General features: G+C 43.5%; 1 protein-coding gene across 7 annotated transcripts in view; it reads left to right on the top strand.

The window, feature by feature from the left end:
- The window catches only part of CEMIP2 (cell migration inducing hyaluronidase 2), a 61,778-nt gene that overhangs the window by 7,411 nt on the left and 31,228 nt on the right, over positions 1-23,139 (top strand). For 5 of the 7 annotated variants that reach the window (XM_083464774.1, XM_083464771.1, XM_083464773.1 and 2 more), the window contains 4 exons: positions 9,576-9,918; positions 13,734-13,874; positions 16,836-17,397; positions 22,816-22,985. In XM_083464774.1, the coding sequence (XP_083320900.1) occupies positions 9,588-9,918; positions 13,734-13,874; positions 16,836-17,397; positions 22,816-22,985 (1,204 nt within the window). In that variant the 5' untranslated portion in view covers positions 9,576-9,587. Of the gene's footprint in view, positions 1-169; positions 391-7,556; positions 7,620-9,575; positions 9,919-13,733; positions 13,875-16,835; positions 17,398-22,815; positions 22,986-23,139 lie in introns of those variants that run through there. The other 2 variants (XM_083464775.1, XM_083464776.1) reach the window with 2 other exon arrangements.

The raw sequence follows: 23,139 nt of genomic DNA, 5'->3' as shown, positions 1-23,139 counted from the left end.
AAACTGAAGGGAAGGAACCTGGCATCCTATACTATGTTGCTGTTAAGCCCATAGGAAGTTGACTTGCACTGAGTGGGAAGGGGCAGCTAGTCCAGCTCCCTACAGTGCAGGAATCACAGCTAAATGGATCAGCCTAGTTCAGCATTGTCTTCTCTGACTGGCAGCAACTATCCATGGTTTCCCAGCCTTTACCCAGAGATGCTGGAGTTTGAATCTGGGATCTGCTGCTGCTCAGCTACAGTTCTTCCTTTGTTGGAAGTGGTGATGCAGAAACAAAAACCAGTCACTACAGTAAGGAAGAGACTTCTCCCATCTCTCCAGTTATCCTACCTATGCACACTCCTACTTTTGCTTGAGACTTGGCAGTCAAACTGAAAACTCCCTCCAAAGGTGAGAGCTGGATGGAATAAGCCAGCAGTCACTTAAACTTGAACGCAAGTGTGCAAGGATTCTTGGTTTCTCATACATATATGAAAATTCTTGCATGTTTGGCAGTGTCCCTATTTATGGCCATTGCTTGCTGCTCATTTCATGAATTGTCTGAGATGCTGCCAAAAGTACTGATTTTGTTGCTGGAGCCCATTCTTCACCCCACGTTCTCTGGTACCCCCAGATAAAAGTAACTTGCTTGCACTTAATCTGCATTCCCTTCATCAGATGTAAGTTACTGGCTTTCATCTTGTTTTGATCATACTGTTTGATCAAGTATGAAGAATTACATTGTTGGCAAGTATGTTGATGATGTCCTCTTCTGCTAACAGTACAGAATAAAACTTAGTTGGTGTTGTATGGTTCACGTTATTTGAGCCACATCGCATGCATTTAGACTTTCATGAAGCCATATGAAAGCATGCAATGCAAAAGACATTTCCTATCATCTTGTAGATAACCTTTATAGTGTGTGCCAGTCGGGGCAGTGGATATCTCTGATATCTCTAAACGTAGTGCTTTTTCTCAGGAAAAGCTCTCAATGTGAATAAGCAGGGCTGAAATAGATTGTTGTTTCTAGGGATGGGTGGACCACAGCAAGCTTTCCTCCTGTATAGCTTTTTCAAAACAATAGAGAAGAGCTACAACTTGGCCTCATTCACAATCATGGCTAAGTAGGAATTAACCAGTGTGCTGGTGCACAGTTAGAAAATCTTGGCCACTTCCCTCCTCCCCTGCTCCCAGTAGTGCAGCCGAAGGAGGGGAGGAGAGGAGCAGCCGTGAAGATCTAACTGCACCAGCACACGGGTTAATTCCTACTTAGCCTTGGTTTGGTTTGGTTTGGCTTAGCATTGCATGCAAGCCATTTCAAAGTTTAAAAGAATACTGAAGTTGTGTCCAGTGGTACATCAAATAACCCATCAAATGTGCCATGGACCTTGTAGTATGAGATTCCTTGTTTTGAAAAGAACTTGATATGGAAAATCAAAATATTCCATTAGGTTGCATCTTTGTTGCATCACTCCCCCAACTCTCTCTCTCCCTCTTGATGCTACCCTAACACCCTCCCCCCCCCCCCGCTTCTCCATCTCTGATGTTCTTTGTTACAAGTGAAATGTCATTTATTTATCTGGGGTATTTTAAGTCTGCCATTCATCCAAAGGTCCCAGGAAAGAATTAAAAATATCACAATTAATATTAAAGATTTAAACAAAACAACAGTATAATAGCAGAAGGAAAATATTGCCATGTACTTATTCCCTCCCCGCCCCCCACCGCCTGCGAAAGGATGGGGAAATGAGACTAACTGTACCACTTTGAATGAAAAATGTTTTTTTTATAAAAACCTACTCTCTTAATTGAGGTTAATGTTAATTGGCAGGAAAATATATCCTGTTGGCTCCCAGTCTCTGGAATGCCCTTCTCTATATGTCTAGTTCATGTTGTTTTTGAGTGTTCGGTGCCAGCTTAAAAAAATATTATTTGCCCAGGCCTCTTAATTCAGCTGTTGCTGTTTTCTTGCTACTGATTCGTATGTTTACGGCATTACTTTCTTTCTTTTTTTAATTGTGGTTTTTATATTCTAAAGTCTCATTGGAAGTTGTTTTGAGGTGACAAGGATGTAGTAACTTCTTAGCCAGAAATGAATCAGCTGTCAAAGCAACTGCACAAGGACACTGAGCTCTGTGCCTGGCTGCTGACTTAGAACTTATACTGGTATATAAATATCACAGTGTATTGATTGACATTAAAACGTAATTGTAAGTACAGCTAGATGGCAGATAGATAAAGACATCTATTCTAAAAACCCAACCGTATGCACCTCTGTTTACTCCCAGGTAAATGTAGGATTGCAGCCAAGTAGTCTGTTCCCCAGCCCTATTTTAGGGTACTTAAAATAGGGTACTTTATCTACAGTGATACAAATGTCACATACTGTACTTAAGGAGTGCAGGTGTCTGTACTTTGCTTCCCCTTGGGGAGTGGGTAACTTAAAGGCCAACGAAGGTGCTTGGCAGAAAAAAGTCTATAGCAATGGCCTTTAATTTCTGAGGGCCTTCATTTCATGCTGACCTGCACCAGAGGACCACTTAAAACAAAGTCACAGAGCAAATCTATGCATGAGCTCAGAAGGTGGTAGACTCTTCTTCATTGGAGAGAAAGGCTGGATGGCCATCTTTCAGGGATGCTTTAGTTGTGATTCCTGCATTACAGAGGCTTGGACTAGATGATGATGATGATGATGATAATGATAATGATAATGATAATGATAATGATGATAATAATAATAATAATAATAATAATTTTACTTATACCCCGCCTTCCCCAGCCAAGACCGGGCTCAGGACGGCTAACAACCAATAATAAAAACAAGTTGATTAAAAGAAAATTTAAAAGATTAAGACACAACATTAAAACATTAGGATGCAGCCTCTTCACAGGAGGAGAAAGGAAAAAGAAAGAGGGGGAAGGAATCAAACTGATTCTAAGCCCAAGGCCAGATGGAACAACTCTGTCTTACAGGCCCTGCAGAAAGAAATCAAATCCCTGGGTGAATATTCTCCCATGGCAGAGACCCTGTGAGGAGCTTCACTGCAGCATTCTGCACCTGCCGGAGTTTCTGGGACAGCTTCAAGGGCAGCCCCACGTAGAGCGAATTACAGTAGCCTGGAGGTGACTGTGGCCAGGTCGGGGCAGGAAAGGTAAGGGACCAACTGCTTGATACGGCGAAGGTGGAAAAATGTTGCCTTGGCTGTCGCTGTAACCTGCGCCTCCATGGAAAGGGAGGCGTCAAGGATTACACACAAATTCTTAACGGAAGGCAATGGCACTAATTGGGCCCCCGCAAGAGAAGGGAGTTGGTCCCTCATCCCCATGCCATCCCGACCCAGCCATAGGACCTCTGTCTTTGAAGGATTTAGTTTCAATCGGCTCCCACAAAATCATCCAGCCACAGCTTCCAAACATCTGGTCAGTGTGTCTGGGATCAAGTCGGTGTGGCCATCCATCAGCAGATAGAGCTGAGTGTCATCAGCATATTGGTGACAACCCAGCCCAAAGCTCCGGGCAATCTGGGCAAGGGGGCGCATAAAGATGTTAAAAAGCATTGGGGAGAGGATTGCGCCCTGCGGCATTCCACACACCAAGGAGTGGCATGACATCTCTCTCCCTAGCGCCACCCTCTGTCCCCGACCAGAGATAAAAGAGCACAGCCATTTATGGGCTATTCCCTGTATCCCCACGTCGGCGAGGCGGTGGTCCAAAAGATCGTGATCAATCATGACCATGTCATGGCTGCTGACAAATCTAAAAGGATCAGCAGTCCCGACCCGCCTCGATCCAGTTGTCTGCGGAGATCATCTGTTAGGGCGACCAGAGCCGTCCCGGTCCCAAAACCAGGACGGAATCCAGACTGAAATGGATCTAAAGCCGATGTTTCCTCCAGAAACCTACCAAGCTGTTCAGCAACTGCTCTCTCAATTACCTTACCCAGATATGGGAGATTTGAAACTGGGCGGTAATTGGATAGATCTAAAGGATCTAGTGAAGTTTTCTTTAAGAGTGGACACACCACTGCTTCCTTCAGCTCCCCTGGCAATACCCCCGTGCCAAGGGACAAATTGATAATTTCAGCCAATATCTGGGCACGCCCTAATCAGCCAAGACGGGCACGGATCGAGGAGGCAGGTGGTGGGCCTACCAGCTTGGAGGAGTCTGTCCACATCAGCAGGGAGTATCCGATCGAAATGGTCTAACACTGGACCCGATGATGACCCCTTAGATCAGGCATAGGCAAACTCCGCACTCCAGATGTTTTGGGACAGGCATAGGCAAACTCGGCGCTCCAGATGTTTTGGGGCAACAACTCCCATCATCCCTGACCACTGGTCCTGTTAGCTAGGGATGATGGGAGTTGTAGTCCCCAAACATCTGGAGGGCTGAGTTTTCTAATGCCTGGCTTAGATCCTTTCCAGCTGCTATTGAATACACCTACAGTACATAACATAAATGTGAACTTTGTGGTATGACATTCCTACAAACTACTAGGCAATTCTTCCAAATGAGTAATCCCAGATCTTTTCTAGCTAGATAGATGTTGACCTTCATGGGGCACAAGCCTGGGCAGTGTACAGTCATACCTTGTGTTGCGTTAGGTTCATGTTGCATCTTTTCGGCTTGTGAATGCGGCAAACCTGGAAGTGTATACTTCCAGGTTTCGCTGCGTGCACAGAAGCGTTTGGCGCACTTTGTGCTCTGTGCTTGCGCAGAAGCTCCGCTCTAGTTGTGGACTTTTTGGGGTGCGAACAGCACCCTGGAACGGATCGTGTCCGCAACTAAAGGTAGCACTGTATCTGGAGGTCCTGGGCCGCTTGGACGACAAAACTCTCCTCTTGGACTCAATGATGTGGTCCAAAGCAGAGCAAGACGTTTGGCACCAGCTGGGCTGCAGGAGTTGCCAGAAGGAGGTGTACCAGGCTCCATCTGACCATCTTAGGGATTCCACTCCTGATTTGTGTAGGGTTTACTCCTTAGACTTCTCCCAAACATACCCCACAAGGCAGCAGAGGTTTAGGATCAGAGTTGTCCTTCTCAATGATGGGCTGTTTTCCCAGGTTGATGAGCCCGATCTGCCCCTCACTTTTCTCTACGGCACGTGCACAAACTCTTATTGACGGTTAAACCCTCTTTTGGGCTATTCTGCTCAGTCTGCTGGTGTCTGTCTTTGCATGCATGGGAAGTCCCTAACTCACCAAGGGTATGAGACCCATTGGCTACTGGGATGTGGCTACTGTCTCATGCTGACAGCTTCTAGGAGCCACAGGCCTGGAAAAGAGACACCAGGATTTATTTATTTATTTGCAGGGGACAATGATCAGAAACTAACACACACACCCCTCCGCCGCCCAAAATAAAAGATTAAAAGGAGAAAGACATTTCTCTGAAATTTTCTGGCTTTTTTCTGGGCCTTCCTGTCTGTTTCTAATAGGTCATTGCCTTCCTTCCTCTAGTCACCTTTCTCTTGCCAAATCAAACTTGAACCTGTAATAGGACCTGAAAAACCTGATAAATTCATTCATTGAAAAGGCACATTCTCTCAGTGGATTTGGAGACTAAGATAATCTCGGGCAAAAATCAAGCAGATAATATGGTCCCTCAGCCTTTGGATATAATGTCAGAGCTTCCAGTGAATTTTAGTGGCTGAGTCTTATTTTAGACTTTAGCCCATAGATGTTTGGCCTGATTCTGCAGTTATCTGGACAAATAGCAAAAAGTTGGAAGTTTTGGGGATCCTATTGGTATGTTATACTGTCATTTACTTCCTACTGGATACATTTGTCATCTTGTTTGTTTTAGTCAAACTATCATTTTAGTAACTGCTGCTCATTTGCACTGCACAAGTTATTAAGAGGCATTAATGTATTCAGGTGTCAGCAAAGTTTTGAAAGCAATGGAGTCCTGCAGATATTTTAATCTCCTGCTCAGTGATCACCTCCCTGTGACTTTACAGTTTTATAAATGTTTCTGATTCTGCATTCATTTGAAAGAGGAAGGAAATACTGAATACTTTACATTCTGAAGTTTCAAAATTAGAATAGCTGAAGGAAGAGAGAATACGTACTCTACAAATAAGTAATCTGGCATAAAAATTCTTCTGTTACTGCTTCAAATTAGGGGGTATGGGTGGGGATTTGGCTGAAATTTATACTGTTTTTTGTCAGGCTCCAGAACAGCACCAACACTTGTGCTGAAAGAGGACTCTCAGAAAATGGCCCCAGGACATAATTTGTATTATAGGTTCTTACTGTTATGAGCACTTGGAAATGTGCATGCTGAGGCCTGGGCTGTTCAGAGAATTTACTTGACTGCCCTGTGATTTGTGTCTGCTTTGTTTCTTGTTTAGAACAAAGGAAATGGGTTAAACACACCATGTCCAACTCCTTGGTTTTTATACTGGGCTGACCACTTTGATTGATGCCTTGGTGACACAGGGAACAGCTGCAAGAAACATGAAGGACTTGTGTACCCTGTACTCCTTTTAATGTTTGGATCCTGTCTGGCAGGGCATTGTCTCCTCTGAAAGCGTTGGGCACAATGATCTTATCGCAGTGATGAATTGGACTCTGCAGCTTTGACATTACAAAGAAAGAGTTCTTGCTATGTTTCTGCGTAAGATTTGAGATTAGCTGCTATATTTCATTTGTTTTTATTGTTGGCCCATTTCAGTCCTTCTGAGCATGCCGTGTGTAGTTGAGCACACCAGGCGTCAGTTGGCATACTCTGTACTTTCTTTTTTTTACAGGAATTAGAGCTTCATAGAAAGGTATCTGGGTTTAGGGTTAATCTTGCTTATTCAAGTTAAAGGCATCAAGATTCCATCTAAGGAAATGAGAGACCCACAGTGATTATCCGCAGTTACAGGGAATATTTAAAACCTGCTAATACCTAGGAGGGTGGTTTACCCCTGGTTGGAGGGAGCAGGAAACAAGGCCATGTTCTCTTATTTGCAAGCTTCCAGGGGCCTCAACCCATAGTTGAGTGGGGGGCAGATGCTGGTTTTCTCTGAAACAGGAGGTGCTGCACTAGGTGGACTTTGGATCTGATCCAGCAGGGCTCTCCATGTTTTTATATGGACCATATCCTGGTAATAGAGGAAATAAATTATCACATTAGCCTGTGTGTACAATTGGGAAACAAATCTGCAAGTGGAACTGAAAGTGGAAGACTGGCATAACATTTGAGAGAGCTGTTCATCTTTTATTATGTGCCAGTTTTAAATAGCTGTCTTAAAAATCCAGATGGTAGGTGGCACATGATCTCTCTCTAGCTCATTTTTAAACCAGTGTTGGGGCAGGTCAGTGCTCGGGAGGAGGTATTTCAAATAGCAGATTTTCAACATGTGGTGGTGTGGGATAAACAGGTCAGAAAAGCTTAGCAGGAATGACCATGCCTTGCTGTAACTGCTTGCATGGCAAAGAAAGAGGAAACTTGTGATAAAACATTAAGAAATCACTGAGAGTAGCCAAAAGGTAATGCCTTATAAGGTATTAGGACGGTTTGTGGGTGATTCAAAACCACAAGGGAAAAAGGAGGAAAACAGTTAGAAAGCTATTGCACTTGCTTAAAAGGGCTGTGAATATTAGTCAAGCCGCCCCTGGTGGAGCTAAAGCTAATCAGCATGAAGAAGGGGGGTATGTAACGGTGGGGGTACATATCGAGGGGAAAACATGAAATAGGTGGACCAGGAAGTTGGTAAACTGCAATTTCCTAAACAATAGGAGATTGTAGGAGGGAAATTTGGACGGGCTTCAGCGTATAAAGTACCTTTGATGTGCCCTCTTTGCAGCCTGAGGCTGGGGAGTTGCTCGCGCAGCGCTGTCTCAGGAATAAGCAACCTTTGGTTTTGCCTGATCTCAGTGTCCGACTCCTTCTTCTCACAGAGCAATTGACTCCCTTTAGGGAAGATTCCTGGGGCAAATTTGTCCAACAGGTGGGGATCTGAAATTTGTATAGGACTTTTGGTTTGAACAGCAGCCAATTTCTCTGCTCCCCGTCACTTGTCTTTTCCTTTTAACCATCTAGCCTGCTGAAGAGTTCTGGGGACCTTGAAAGCTTGCACACTATTTTCTGGCATCTTGGTTAGCCTAATAAAGATGTTTTCTTAATATATATTGGATTTGATTGGCACATCAGAAGCTCCAGCCTATATCTTGCTGTATTTTAATGCCCTGGGGATGATACCATCACCAGTCCACCAATTGTTTCTTATTTAATGCTGGCAGCTCAGCCCGAGTTAGCTTAAAGTGGAATTCTTCAAAGGTAAAGTGTAGAATTTCTTCACCGCTGAGATGTTGCGGACAGTGTGTTTACTTTCCTTGAATCTATTCATTGAATATTCGAGATATCCCGAAAAACAGAAAATTGTATAATTTTTTTCGGCAGGAGGAAGGAGGTCAGCTGCTAAAACTAATTTAGTTTTATTATCCTAATAGTTTACTTGTGATTGCAGTTTATGATAGTCCTGTTAGCATGGCATGAAATGGAGTAATGGTTTTTAACAGTGCTATAGATTTTGAAGCAAACTTCTTCAAAGGTTATTCCAATGGCTATAAAGACAAATCTTTTGTGTGTGATCTTGCGCAAATGTGGCAGAACCTGGATGAAAATTGGCATATGCTTTTGAGCTCTGTTTTTTGCAGAAAAAATCCTCTCAATATTTGGGACTGGCCAGATGCTGACAAGCGTGCCCTGGGTGAAGGGGTGCTGCAGACTGGGGGGGGGCACTGGTCTGTAGGGACCTGTACCAGCCAAGAGGCAAGAGTCAGAATCAGAGGAAGCTTCAGAGCTGGAGGAAGAGGCAGACCAGGCAAGTGAAGGAGAGGGTGCCTCTCCACCCTCCCCTGTACCACGGTCTCCAAGAACCAGAAGAGAGCAGAGTGAGCGCAGCCCGTCAGGGAAGGTGCATCAACTGGTGGAAGGGGGCTGGTCCCCAGTTGCTGCAACAGCGCCATAGAGTTCAGACCTAGGAATAGCTGGCTAGCCAATAGAGTGATGCGCACAGGTTTCCAGAGCTGTTATCTTGGATAATAAAAAGTTAACTTTCTGCTGTGTCCTTGGCTAGGAAGCACCATTGGCACTACATTAGCTTTGGAGTAACCTGGTGGAATACATAAAAAGGTAAAGGACCCCTGACAATTAAGTCCAGTCGCAGGCGACTTTGGGGTTGCGGCGCTCATTTCGCTTCTGAGGGAGCCGGCGTTTGTCTGCAGTTTTTCCGGGTAACGTGGCCAGCATGATTAAGCCGCTTCTGGCTCAACGGAACACCAAAACCAGAGCAGTGCAAAGAAACGCCGTTTACCTTCCCGCTGGAGTGGTACCTATGAATCTACTTGCACTTTTGGGCGTGCTTTCGAACTACTAGGTTGGCAGGAGCTGGAACCAAGCAACGGGAGCTCGCCCCGTCACGGGGATTCAAACCGCCAACCTTCTGATTGGCAAGCCCAAGAGGCTCAGTGATTTAGACCACAGCTCCACCTGTGTCCATGGTGGAATACATACTCCCACATAAATAATTCCAGGGCATAACTAAAACGACTCCTCTCACACTTCAACATTAATCTTTTTTTCCCCTTTTGTTTTTAATCTAGTGATTGCATAACATGCAAGCCGCTGATCCCAGAGGGAGGACTTCTGCCTTCCTTCAGCCTCAGAATGGAAGCAGCCATAAATCTTCTGGCTATTTCCCTGGAAGAATTGTCCCATTTCGTCCTCCTCCTCCTCCAAAGAACCAAGCTTCAGCCAAATTTACCTCTGGAAGACAGGAAGCTCGTGCAACAGTAGCCTCCTCAGCAGATGCGCAGCGCAGTCAAGCGGAAGCGAGCAGAAAGAAAAGACACAAAAACACACTCATCTGCTTTGCCATGTCTAGCTTTTCATTTTTTATTGCACTTGGCATTATTTTGGGGATAGCATCAAAATATGCTCCTGATGGTGAGTTTCCATTTCCACTACTTAGTACCACTACTAAGTGCCAATAGAAAAATCCAAATATTTGTACTGCTGTTTTGGAAGAAGATTGATAGTTTTTAAAACTAGTTTTTGTATAATTTATAATTGTGTAATTTAAAACACACAGAATTATTCCTCTGTTGAAAAAGCAAAAGAAAGGGACCTTTCTCTATTGTTGACACTAGTGACTGTGATAAAGGACCATTGGCTTCATCTGTTCTCACGTTCTGTGCTTCCACAGCAAAGTTACATAACGTATAGAACAGCAGTAGAGAACTATTTGTCAGCATCCATATAGTCCCGCTCAAGGTGGCATTTTCCAGAAAAGTGTGTACCATAAGACACACTTTTTCCCTCCTAAAAAGTAAGGGGAAATGTGTGTGTGTCTAATGGAACGAATGCAGGGGGGAGGCAGGCAGGAAAAGCCCCCCAAAGCCGCACAGAAGCTCCGTGCGGCTCTTGCGGGCTTTTCCTCAGGAGGGAGAAGGGACTGACACGGCCAGTCAGTCCCTTCTCCCTCCTCGTAGAAAAGCCTGCAGCAGCTGTACGCTCCTTAAAGGTGCGCGGCTCTTGTGGGCTTTTGCGGGAGGTGGGGGTATTGCCATAGCCGCACACAGCCTCTCCCGGCTGGAGAGGTTGCGCACGGCTATGGCTCTTTGGGGCTGGGGGGGAGGACCCGGGCTTCCCCGGCAGCCCCAAGAAGCTCGTGGAGCAGTGGGAAGGCCGCACGTCTTTCCGCTACTACCCGACCTGCTCTTTGGGGCTGTCGGTGAGCTTCCCCCCGCCAGCCCCAAAGAGCAGGTCAAAATGAACTTCCGCCGCGCTCCGGAGGCTTTGGGCTGCCTTCACTGAAGCCTAGAGAGCGAGAGGTAGCCGCCTGAAGGCGACTGAACGCACCTTGAACGGCACATTGTTTTAGAGGGGGAGAACAAGAGGGGGAAAATTCTCCCCCCTTTGCGCAGTGCCTCCTGCCGCTTTGCTGAAGGGGCGCTGGGCAGAGGGGGAGAAATTTTTTTTCTTGTTCTCCCCCTCTAAAACAAGGTGCGTCCTATGGTTGAGTGCATCCTATAGAGCGAAAAATACAGTAATGTCTCCTAGTCTCATTACATGAACAGTGTTTTCTGAACAAAATACAGGGCTGCATTGTACACACTGCAGTAGCAGCATGTCTGTCAAGAACACTGGCAGGAACAGCAAAGAACCAGAGCAGAGTTTCTCCAGGCGACAAGTATTCTTGTGCAGCGTCATCACAGCTGATATTCCTTCACCCCACGTGCCCAACGGCTAGATGTCATCATGCATTTAGGGTTGGATTCCCATAATGAGCCCCTTCAGTGGAAGCCCTGCACAAGGACTTTTGCTTGCACAGCAAGACTTCCTGCCCCACCTCTTCCCCCTCTGTGCCCCACCCACACTTCCTGAGGTTGGGGGGAGAAATCATTCCATCTGAACATAAAATTCCTCACGTAAGCCAATTATTTATGTATTTATTGCATTTATAGCCTAGCCTCCCAGGAGGCCAAGGTGGTGTACATAGTTCTCTTGCCCATTTTATCCTCACGACAACCCTGAGAGGTAGTTCGGCTCAGAGTGAGTGACTGGCCCAAGTCATGCAGTGAATTTCATGGCTGAGTGGGAATTTGAACCCTGGTCCTGCGCCTACACTCTAACCATGCTGCTTATTTGACTAACCCTGCAGTTCTTGCTTGGTGGTAATTAAGATAACTCCTCTCCTTATTAGTTCTGAGATTCACTCCTAGAATGTAAATCAGTTACAATGAAGGGAGAAAGAGCTTCCAACCCATTTGAATCCCATGTTTATTTCTACGCTGTTATTGGGCTGTATCTCTTAACGTGATAGAGTTGACTCCAGAGGAGAGACTGGATTAGAATTGTTTAAAAAATGCATCTCCCCTCCTCTTCAAACACATCCAATTATTTCTTCTTCTTTTAGCCTTCTCTTGGTCATTTAATGATCCCACAGTGGGTTACAATGTATAAACAAAACAGATCCAATCAGAGATCCCAACCACATAAAAATGCAAATAATAACCTGCACTCAGTAGGGGGCCATATTAAATCAAACTCCTGCAAAAACCTTGAGCGAAGAGATGGAGTTTAGACAGTGCATTTAAAACTAAGTCTCTCATAAAAATTACTACAGTGTCAAATAACATTTATCAAGTGTTTCTGATAACTGAAATAGTCAACAAGAATTGTCTAATTACTAAAATTCATTAATATAGTTTTAACCATCATTAGCATTTGCATTGATAATTGGCACAGATGGTTTGAAGAAGTGTGCTTAAGATGTGTGATGGGGAGAAATTCCGAATCTCAGATAACTGGGAAAGGGCAAAAGGGGAGGGATCTCAAATGCAAGATCACACTGCAGTATTGCTGAGAACCAGTAGCACTACAGGTTGATTTATCCATGGTCTTTGACTGACGGGTCATGGTCCTATCAGAGGTTAGTCGTAACAGAATACGACCGCCATGCAAGTATAGGGTGAAAGATTGAGGAATGAAGTTCCCAAAGCATGTTTGCTTAAAAGTGGGCCCTTGGTCTGAAAAGGTTGAAGACGAGAGGATTGGAAAAAAGACGGGCCTTCCAGAACTGGACCAAACGTCCACCTAAGATTGTATTAAGTTTACAGCAATTGGTTTGTCACAAATGACTCATCCTCATGTCTAAAATTGTGTGGTTGTTTTGTTAAAACATTTATTTTGCAATTTAAGCTGCTCCTGGGAATCTCTATAGTGAAAAGGGGGGTGTTGCGTATTTTAAATAAAAAGCACAGTCATTTTTTTTTCATTTCAAACTGCATTCAGAAGGGTTTGGGTTTTTTGGCAGGGCAACTCCACATGGACATGCAAGTGAGCATAACATGGCCAAAGTAAGAAGAAGCTAAAGAATAATAAGAAATCTATTGTAATTAAGGGGGAAAGTGCTAAGCAAGAGAGGGAATCCAGAGTAATTATGTTTCATCAGCATGAGCCAAATAAGTTTAATAGCAGGAAGCAACTTCTAATAGTCAAGTGAAACTTACTGTAAAGCTTTCTTTAAAAGGAAACAGGAGCAACATGAGTGTAATTTTCACAATTTTATTGCATCCAAGTAAAGTATTGTATCAGGAAATGTTGAATCACTGGTAAGGAAGAATAGAGAGAAGGGAAATGAGTAGTTTGGCTGAATGAGTCAGTAACTTGTTGATATTGTACATGACTCATTGCAGTACATGGGGGCAGAATGGAGCTAATGGCTCCCTTTTTTCACAGAAGGGCTGAAAAGGAGGCCATTGCAGGCTGTGATTAAAACAAAACAGAAAATGGGTATCTTAAACAGTAAAAAATGGCAATTGGATGAAGATGCCCTGTAAACACTGGGACACATATAAAAATGGTCTTAAGGTGGGCCAAAACTCATAAGCTGAAGAGCAATGGTATTTCCTAATGTGAAATGTATACCCAAATGAATTATGGGAACAGCTGAACAGAGAGAAGAACTGAACAAAAACCCCAGGCATTTTGCATTGCCCTCTGAAACTCAAAGGGGCTATAAAATGAAAAGGTAAGAAAGACTGCCGAGTATTGATTGGCTAATGTGAAAGTGCAGATCACTTTACTTGAACTTCATTCAGATTCAGAGGATTTTTCTTATTCTCATGGGTAGAATGGGGAGCTTTTTACTGTGTCTTTATTCAAATCTGATACCAACAGAGTTGGATAAAAATGCTTGAAGCATGAGTTGGCTGCCTTGATACTTCAGTTATAAGTGTTTCTTGCTTCTATTGCAGAAAATTGTCCAGATCAAAATCCTCGCCTTAAGAACTGGAATCCTGGACATGATCGAGAAAACAGAGTTGTACTCAAACAGGGAGATTTGTTTCGCCTCAGTGTGGATGCTACAGTGCACTCTATAGTGATACAGGATGGAGGTATGTAAAGTGACATCCCAGCTTCAACATAGCTTAGGGCCAAACTGACAAGATGAAGGAGCTGTGTTGACTTATTCCTATGTTTTTTCCATTTACAAGGAAAAAGGAGTGTGTGTGTGTATAGCCTAAATTTTAGAATGGTATAATAATATAAGTCTAGAATACGTAATTTTAATAAAATACTTTTATAATTACAATGTTTTATATTTTATTTGTTATAAAGTTACGATCGCACACACACAGTTTTGTGTGTGAATATAAAAAGGTGTAAAGTGTTGGACTAGGACCTGGGGGACTCAGGGATGAAGCTCGCTGGGGGGCCCTGGGTGCTAGTCACTGCCTCTTGGCCTAACCTGCCTCACAGATTTCAGTGAAGGAGAGAGAGACCCATAGGCTTTACCCTGTGCTCCTTTGGGGGGAAAGGTGGGGTCTTGATGTCGTCATGTGGCTGAAGCGGGGAGCTGCACACTCCTCACTCTTCTTGGTTGTGCTTGGTCACCAAGACAATTTTCTCCTCAGCCCAGTTCTCTTCTGGTATCAGATCTGGGCCTTCAGGAGGAGATGGACAGGATTCTGCTCCCCTCATAGGCATAAACTTTCTGTTGTAAAGAAACATCTCCATCCCTACTTCCCCTCATCTTTTGTTCTGATAGTTTTGGGGAGGTGTACTAACACATTGAAAGGATATCCTGGGTAAACAGTGTGAGGAAAAACTAACACTTTATTTTTCTCATTATTTCTTCCTATCTAAGGCATTTTCTATCGCAGCACTATATAAAATAATGTTGCACATAATTGGTCCATTTTTGAAATTGTTTTTTAGAATATAGCATTTGAAAAGATAGGGAACAATTAAGATTGGAATCATGCAGTATTTCCAAATCTTGCAAGATTACATTACGAAAAGGGCAGGGGCAAAGTTCATAAAGTGGTGTTGTGAATTAGCTCGTTGCTAAGGTAATTACTCGGTAATTGTTTCAGTCATTTCTTTTACTGAAAATGGTATTTGGCGTGAGGGGAAAAACATATGTCCCTAAAACGTAACTTGTATTGTTATATTTGTGGATATTAACAGATCTCCAAGAAATGACTATCATACTGCAAATGACATAAATTTTTATAATAATAATAATAATAATAATAATAATAATAATAATAATAATAATAATTTATTATTTATACCCCGCCCATCTGGCTGGGTTTCCCCAGCCACTCTGGGCGGCTTCCAAAAGAATATTAAAATACAATGATACATCAAACATTAAAAGCTTCCCTAAACAGGGCTGCCTTCAGATGTCTGGTAGTTGTTGTTCTCTTTGACATCTGGTGGGAGGGCGTTCCACAGGGAGGGCGCCACTACCGAGAAGGCCCTCTGCCTGGTTCCCTGTAACTTGGCTTCTCGCAGCGAGGGAGCCGCCAGAAGGCCCTCGGAGCTGGACCTCAGTGTTCGGGCAGAACGATGGAGGTGGAGACGCTCCTTCAGGTATACTGGACCGAGGCAGAAACCAACATAAAGGTCAGCACCAACACTTTGAATTGTGCTCGGAAACGTACTGGGAGCCAATGTAGGTCTTTCAAGACCGGTGTTATATGGTCTCGGCGGCCGCTCCCAGTCACCAGTCTGGCTGCTGCATTCTGGATTAGTTGTAGTTTCCGGGTCACCTTCAAAGGTAGCCCCACGTAGAGTGCATTGCAGTAGTCCAAGCGGGAGATAACCAGAGCATGCACCACTCTGGCAAGGCAGTCCGCGGGCAGATAGGGTCTCAGCCTACGTACCAGATGGAGCTGGTAGACAGCTGCCCTGGACACAGATTTAACCTGTGCCTCCATGGACAGCTGTGAGTCCAAAATGACTCCCAGGCTGCGCACCTGGTCCTTCAGGGGCACGGTTACCCCATTCAGGACCAGGGAATCCCCCACACCTGCCCGCCTCCTACTGTTTACATTCAGTACAAGTTATATTGGAACAGGGAGCAGGCAGAGCTGAATAACAGAGCAGCTTCAGAACAGGCATTTGAACCCAATCCATCCAAAAGGAAGTTTCCTCCCAGTTTACTTCCTGTGCAGTGGAGAAAGAAACATTCTCTTCATAGCAGTTAACTTAGGGCATTTGTAGGAAAAAGCAATGGGAGAAGTTTACACTGAGCTCTGCTACCTCTCCCTCCCTTACCTGGGTTGCTCCTGTGGGGCAGGTGGGGCGCTCACTGGGGCCTCTTTGGTTTCCGCTGCCTGAGGCAGCTGCCTCACCCCATGCCATGGGTAGACCGCCTCTGACTTCAGATGTTTTGGCCTACAACTTCCGTCAGCCTCACGCTGTAGTCCAAAATATCTGGACACCTGGTTGGTGGTTTCTGTTCTATCCATCCTTATCCTGCTAAATCCTCAGAGGAAAGTAAGCACGGCCATGTTACATTTACAACTGTTGTCACTTAATTTGCTTCTTCCTTTTAATATCCTTTCCAAGTTTATACATCTGCATATCTTCCCCATCTAGCTACTTCTTTGTTATTATGTTGTCGTTCTGGTCTGTTTTCAACATTTATTACTCCTGACTTCCTTCGGTACATTTTTTGCAGCTGTGCCAGGCATATCTAATACCTGCAGATTAAAAATACTGCTTGGTCATCAGTGTTTAAGAGCCTTACACAGCAGGATTTGTTTGGTAACTTTGCAAGGGCAAGATCCGGCTCGTAGGATGCAGTGCAGAATGTTTTGTTCAGCTGCTTTTGGTTCTTTGTACTTTTCCTTCCTCTGATAACTCCTTGACAAACTGAGTGGTGCAGTTTTCCTTTTGAAAACTGCTTTGTGTATTGAAATATAATGCTCACTAATTTTTTTAAGCTTTGTTATTAATGCAGTGATTAGTGTTTTTTTCTATACCACAGCAAATTTTTATTCCTCAAAAAATAGTGGTTAATACTTACTTTATTGGTTGCTTACCAAAAACATTGTTCCCTATAGGATTGCTTGTCTTTGGAGATGATGAAAAAGGATCCAGAAATATAACACTACGAACACGGTTTATCCTGATAAAGGATGGTGGAGCGCTTCATATTGGAGCAGAGAAATGTCGTTATAAATCCAAAGCAACTATCACCTTATATGGCAAAATGGATGAAGGTGATTATGTGCCAACATTTGGCAAAAAGTTTGTGGGTGTCGGCCCTGGTGGAACACTGGAATTGCATGGAACTCAGAAGTTATCATGGACTTCTCTGTCAAAGACTCTGTATTCTTCAGGATTGGCCTCTGGCTCATATACTTTTGAAAAGGATTTTTCCCGAGGCCTCAATGTGAGAGTTATTGATCAAGACACTGCACAAGTTTTGGCAATGGAGAGATTTGATACTTATGAATCTCAGAATGATAGCAGGAGACTTCAGGATTTCCTAAAAGGCCAAGATTTTGGTCGCATTGTTGCTATTGCTGTGGGAGATTCAGCTGCTAAAAACCTACTAGATGAAACCAGAACAACAATACAGAATCTTCTGGGAAGTAAGCTTGTCAAAGGATTGAGTTACAGGTAAAAAAATAAAAAAATGTATTCTGTTCTCTTGTGGGGGGAAAAGATACTAATTTAAATTTCCTTTGGATTTCAACCTGTATGTTCTAGCTCATGTTTTGACTTCTGCAAATGTATGAATATGATAGGTTGTGCTTCAGAATATATCTTTGGAGGCAGCACAAGGAAGATGGTTAGTTTAATATTTTAAAGTTATAAACCCTTGTGAATTATAACAACTCAGCTTGGAGTTGTAACTGTATACCCTTCCTCCCTCAAATTAGGGTATTTCAGTAATATGGCCATGCAACACTCCAAAATTTCATGCATATATTTTCCTTTGGGTATTCATCATGCTGCACCCCTATATTCAAATTTACATTACATCGAAGTCTTCCCCCTCTGTTATTTTGGTTTTCATTGCAAGAATTAATACTAGCTATACAGACAAGTACCACAACACTGCTTCTCTTCGTTGTTTTTGGATGTCTGTGTGCCAGTATTTGAAACTGTAAACTTGGTACACAAATTTTTACAAATTTTGATTTTAAAATTGAGCTTAAATATTTATTTTCTTACATTTCTTCTATCATGGACACCAAAGCCCCTGGTCCCTGGGTGGTCACCCATCCAGGCATTGACCAAACCTACCTAGCCTTCAGGACATGCTCTAGCAATATTGGAGGTTTGGGGCTGGGGGAGAGCCAGAAGTTGCTAGTTGAAACCATATACATATTTATTGTTGATTGTTTGGTATAATAAAAGTAAATTCTTTTATTCAATTCTTTGATTTGTATATTTAACAACTGATAGTATGAAAACAAAGTCTTTCCTTCACACATGAGTCAGCTAGTTGTGTTGTAATTAGTGGTTAATCCACCCCTGCCTACATGCACTGCAAACATGACACATGCATTTGTTACATGGTACATGTAACGTACCTACAGTTTTCCCACATACAAATACTATACGTGCAGGAAAACCATCTTCTAAGAAGCAGCCATAAGACTCACTTTGAATTATGTCCCTTCTGTGAAAGATCTTGAAAGCACGCCCATCCTGTAAAATTCCTTGGTGTGCTTTTACTCTGCCCTGAAATGGCATTTAAAAGTCATGAGGAGGAAGGGAAGGGATTCCAAGTATAATGATGAAACATGCTGTGATTGGTTTACCTTCAGCTCTTGTAGTCCTGAAATTGTTTAAAAGAAAAATGTGGAAAGTTTATTTCATTTCTCTAGCTAACCTCTGTGCAAGATTCCTCTGACTGTCCAATTGTTTTAGAAGACAGATAAAACCCTTTTCATTTTTCAAAACATTTTCTTTTATTGTTTGCTTTAATTTTTTTATCTGATATTTCTGGATTGTATAAAAGGGTACTACTGCTTTATTTCAGTGTGGATTCATTTCAGATTGTTTTTATAGTTCTTTGTAGGCCACCGTGATGACACTTATTGTGAAAAGACAGGGTAGAATTGTTTAAGCCCGTGCCAGTCCAGTGTATTTGAAATACTAGAGGAGACAGATTCATCTCACTACTGTGTGCAGCTGTTCTTTCATTTCAAGTGAGAGGTATCTCACTCTAATAAACTTGGTGCTATAATGGCATTAGAGGAAAGGTTAAGGAGTAGATTGCTTTCCAGTGCTGTTTCCTAAGTGAAGTGGTGATTCATGCTGAGCATGAATTAAGAAGTGGGGCATATTTCTGATGGATTAGAGAGAGAAGGTCTTGTTGCATGGCCTCCCTAGTAAATGTAAATTTGACTACTGCTTTAACTTGCTGTGTTTTAGCAGGCTCTTTTACTTCAGACTTGCGCTTCTTTGCCTCATGGGGTGACTGGGCTATTCAGAACCAGAGCTTTGATCATTTTATGTGTCACCTGAAGATACAGGCATTGGAAGTTGAGCTAGGAATTTCCTTCTCATTCTGTTTGTCCCCCTTTTAATTTTTTTTAAAAAGCATGTTCATCTTAGCAACTTGGCTGCTGGCTTGGTAGCTGGCTGAGTACAGGCCTGAGATGGGCAGCTGACTTTGGCCAGACGGATTTGTCCCCCTGGGGGCACTGCACCACATTAGCTCTCCTATGCTGGCTAAAATTCTAGCCCTGTGAGGGCCTGTACTTGACAGTTGCACCATGTGGGTCTGGCTCCAACAATACTGAGCTTTTCCTTGCGCTTGAAAGGCAGAAGCTACAACTGCTGCAGAGCCAAGGTCACAAGCAAGCCGACTGCTGCTCATTGCTGTTTCATACTGAACTCCTTGCTGAAGGCCCCCTACTACACTCCTTGAACTTTCCACCTTGTGGGAGGGTTGCATTTGCAGTGCCGCTTGAATCATGCCCCGTGCTTATACTAGAGAAACACTATAGAGTTGTATCCATGGGTGTTCCTCACACGGACAGCAGGGTCTTTGATCCAGTGGAGGCTTCCCTCAATGGAATAGGGTTGGGAGGAAAGTTTCACAGTTTTCCTATTTTCTCAGGAGCCGCCCAGCTCGGACGCAAATTTTGGGGCATGTGGGGATGATGGGGGTGATGAGGATTTTGCAGATACTGCCTTTCTCTTATCTACAGCCAGAAACTTCTACTGGATCAAACAACCTTCCATTATCATGAATGCACCATTGGATGCAACGTAACCCAGTATCTTATATTCTTAATTAGAATTGTAAGGAAACTATTCCATTGAGTTGAAATTCTTGGATAATTTGAAATGCAGCATCAGCAGACTTATGTGCCCAGCAAATGTATTCTGTAGTTCATAACCATGTTATATGAATGATGTAACATAGAGTGAAGACCTACTAAGAGCTACTGTTCTAGTTTCAAATAAGAATGCCAATTTTATAGCAGTTCGAAAGCGCGTCAAAGTGGAAGTAGATAAATACCGGTAGGTACCGCTCCGGTTGGAAAGGAAACGGCGTTTCCGTGTGCTGTGCTGCTCTGGTTTGCCAGAAGCAGCTTAGTCATGCTGGCCACATGACCCGGAAGCTGTCTGCAGACAAACGCCGGCTCCCTCGGCCAATAAAGCAAGATGAGTGCCGCAACCCCAGAGTCGGTCACGACTGGACCTAATGGTCAGGGGTCCCTTTACCTTTTTACTATGAAGCAACTGGGTTAAAAGCACTGGTTCGGGGGGGGGGAGTAGAAATTCTATCTCTTCCCCCCTTTCCTAACATCTTGCCATTCTCTATGTTGTTATTAAGGCTTAATTTGTGAGTCGGATCATTTCAGGCACTTTGCTGTACCAGCTGCTTCTCCCAGTTCCAAATAGATATTTCAAATGAAACCATTAATTCTGCATAAAAAGTAACTCTCCCTGAAAGCTTAAGCCTTTGCTCCAACTGAGGGTGAAGACAAAAGTCCTGTCTAAATATGCTGGGAGCCTTGAGCACACATTTTCTGTCCTGAAAACTGATGCCTTGGAATGCAGTAAATGTTCATTCAAGGCATTTCCAGTCACATTTTAGGGAGCCTGTGTGTCTTTACCTTAACACGGCCAGTTCTGCAGCTACTGACATCCTCGTGCAGCAGCCTGCACCCTCGAGGCAGTGTTACCGTTTTTGTATTCTGTGCTAGGTTCTTTGGTAATGCTCAGTTTGTGTCTTGCCTCACACATGCTGCCTGTGGTTCTCTATCCAGTTCAGCTGGCGAATCTTCCTTAGCATTCTTGTGTCTTGGCAGGGAGGGGAAGGGGTGTCCCTCAGCGATGGAGCATTTGCAGAATGCCCTAGGATATCTAGGTATAGGGATGTTTGAAAGCCCTAGAGAGCCACTGCCTGTCAATGTCAAAAATACTGAGCCAGTCTGATCTGATACAAGGCAGTTTTTAAAGTTTCTATGAGGAGCTTATAATGTGGAAGCTGGAGGGACCTGGAAGCTCCTTTTAAGAGACACCTTTCTCTCTCTCTCTCTCTCTCTCTCTCTCTCTCTCTCTCTCTCTCTCTCTCCCCTCTCCCTCTCCCTCTCCCTCTCCCTCCGCCCCCCCTCATTTGCATATGAGATGGGGAATGTGTGTGCTCTTATGGTGTTTGCAGAGCAGTTCATGGTTTTGGAGCGCAGTCTTGCAGAGTCCTCACTGCTCTGATTTTGAAAGGGAAGCAGTCTGCTATTGCCACTCCCTTGTCCCCTTTAAATCCATAACCTGCAACATTGCAGAGGTTCATAGTACAGTCTATGCTTTTTCACTGTAATGGTGTCAGCCCTCTCAGCAGGCATCCTAGCCAATTCAAACGAGAGTGGATAACATCCATATCTGAGGTGCCTGGACCTGCAGTTGGACTGTTATGTTTAAAACTGGTGACTGTACAAGCTTTTCATAAAGAACACTGAGCTAAAAATATCACACAACTGTTTTCTTGAGCAGTTGTGTGCTGTTTAAATTTAGCTCTCCACTTGTGGAGGTTCTAAATGTAAGAATTGCTGGAAATGTTGATACCAGTTGGCATGCAACTTGAAGGAAAAGAGGGATGGTTGGAAGAAAACGAAATCCCTTGGCTTTGGTGCTGCCAAGTCAGAGCTGGCTTAGATTAAAGCTAATAGGGAAATCAGGAGTAACTAGAGGCATGGACGTAATGCTAGGGCAGTATAGCTTTTCAAAGCTGGGGTTAGAGAAGAGAGTCTGGAGGAGGCTCTTGGCTTGCCTTCTGCTCTTGAACACGTAATTTATGGGGTGTCTACAATGAGGGCTCCATGCCAGCCTACTGAAATGTCCAGCTGCAGCGCTGGCAAACTTTTATCAGCAAGGCTCCAGAAAATACAGGCATGGAAACGTTTTTCCATTATTGGTCTTCAGCATGGACCTACCAAAGAGTTATGGCAAGGCACACAGTTAGTTCCACTGTGGTTCAAAATGCCAATCCTGTTTGCCTCTTTATCAGTGAGGCGTAACACCCTCTCCATCCCTACCAGTTGTTTCAACACAATAGAAAATGTAATGAATTTCACAGAGTTAGGGATGTAATATCTTTTACTGTTTTATGATTTTCCTTTTTATTGGATAATATACAAATATATGTCATTGGTTTCCATTTAGAGGAGAAAGTACTCCTTTCCAGACAATTATGGGATTTAATTAAAATCTAATATTTCCATCTCCCACACTGAGATCTGGGCTTGCACTACTTCTTCACAAGCAGTTGTGAGTAGTAGGACACAGCAGTCTATATACATCCTCAGGGTTTTTTGTGGGGGGAGGGATATGGCAAGTGTTGCAATTTTTTGTGACTTCTGACAAGGGAGATGATAGCAATAGTACTTACAGCCTTATGCCCCAAAGTTATAAAATTATTTCTCCTTTTTTTAAAAACGGATTTTGAAGAATGTTTCAGAAAACTAAGAATAACAGTTTCTAATACATTTGTACATGCTGCATTCTTGCTACTTGTAAACACCTGCACTAAGGAAGAATTTTGTACTTAAACATGTATTTTATTTTTTCCAGGCAGGCCTGGGCTTTAGTTGGTGTAATTGGTGATGGAGATTCATCGTGTAGTGAGTCTGTGAGAAACTCTGAAAACCACAGCACGGGAGGGAAAGCTATCGCACAAAGAGAATTTTTTACTGTGGACGGTCAGAAGTTTGCTGTGAGAGCTTTCAGTGAATGGGATGATGGTATGAATATACTTTATTCTTTTTTAAAAAAGCAATACAGGTAATGCAATAATTGAAAACAATCTTGTATAGCTGGAACTACTTAACTCTGAACTTCCTTCCATGCACCTGTGCTGTCCACTGTCTGCTGTGATCCTGCTGGAAACCAGAAGTG

This window comes from Podarcis liolepis, assembly GCF_965112155.1.
Source record: "Podarcis liolepis genome assembly, chromosome: 11".
Lineage (NCBI taxonomy): Eukaryota > Metazoa > Chordata > Lepidosauria > Squamata > Lacertidae > Podarcis > Podarcis liolepis.
The sequence above is the reverse complement of the archived record's forward strand: the minus strand, read 5'-3'. Positions and strand labels throughout refer to the sequence as shown.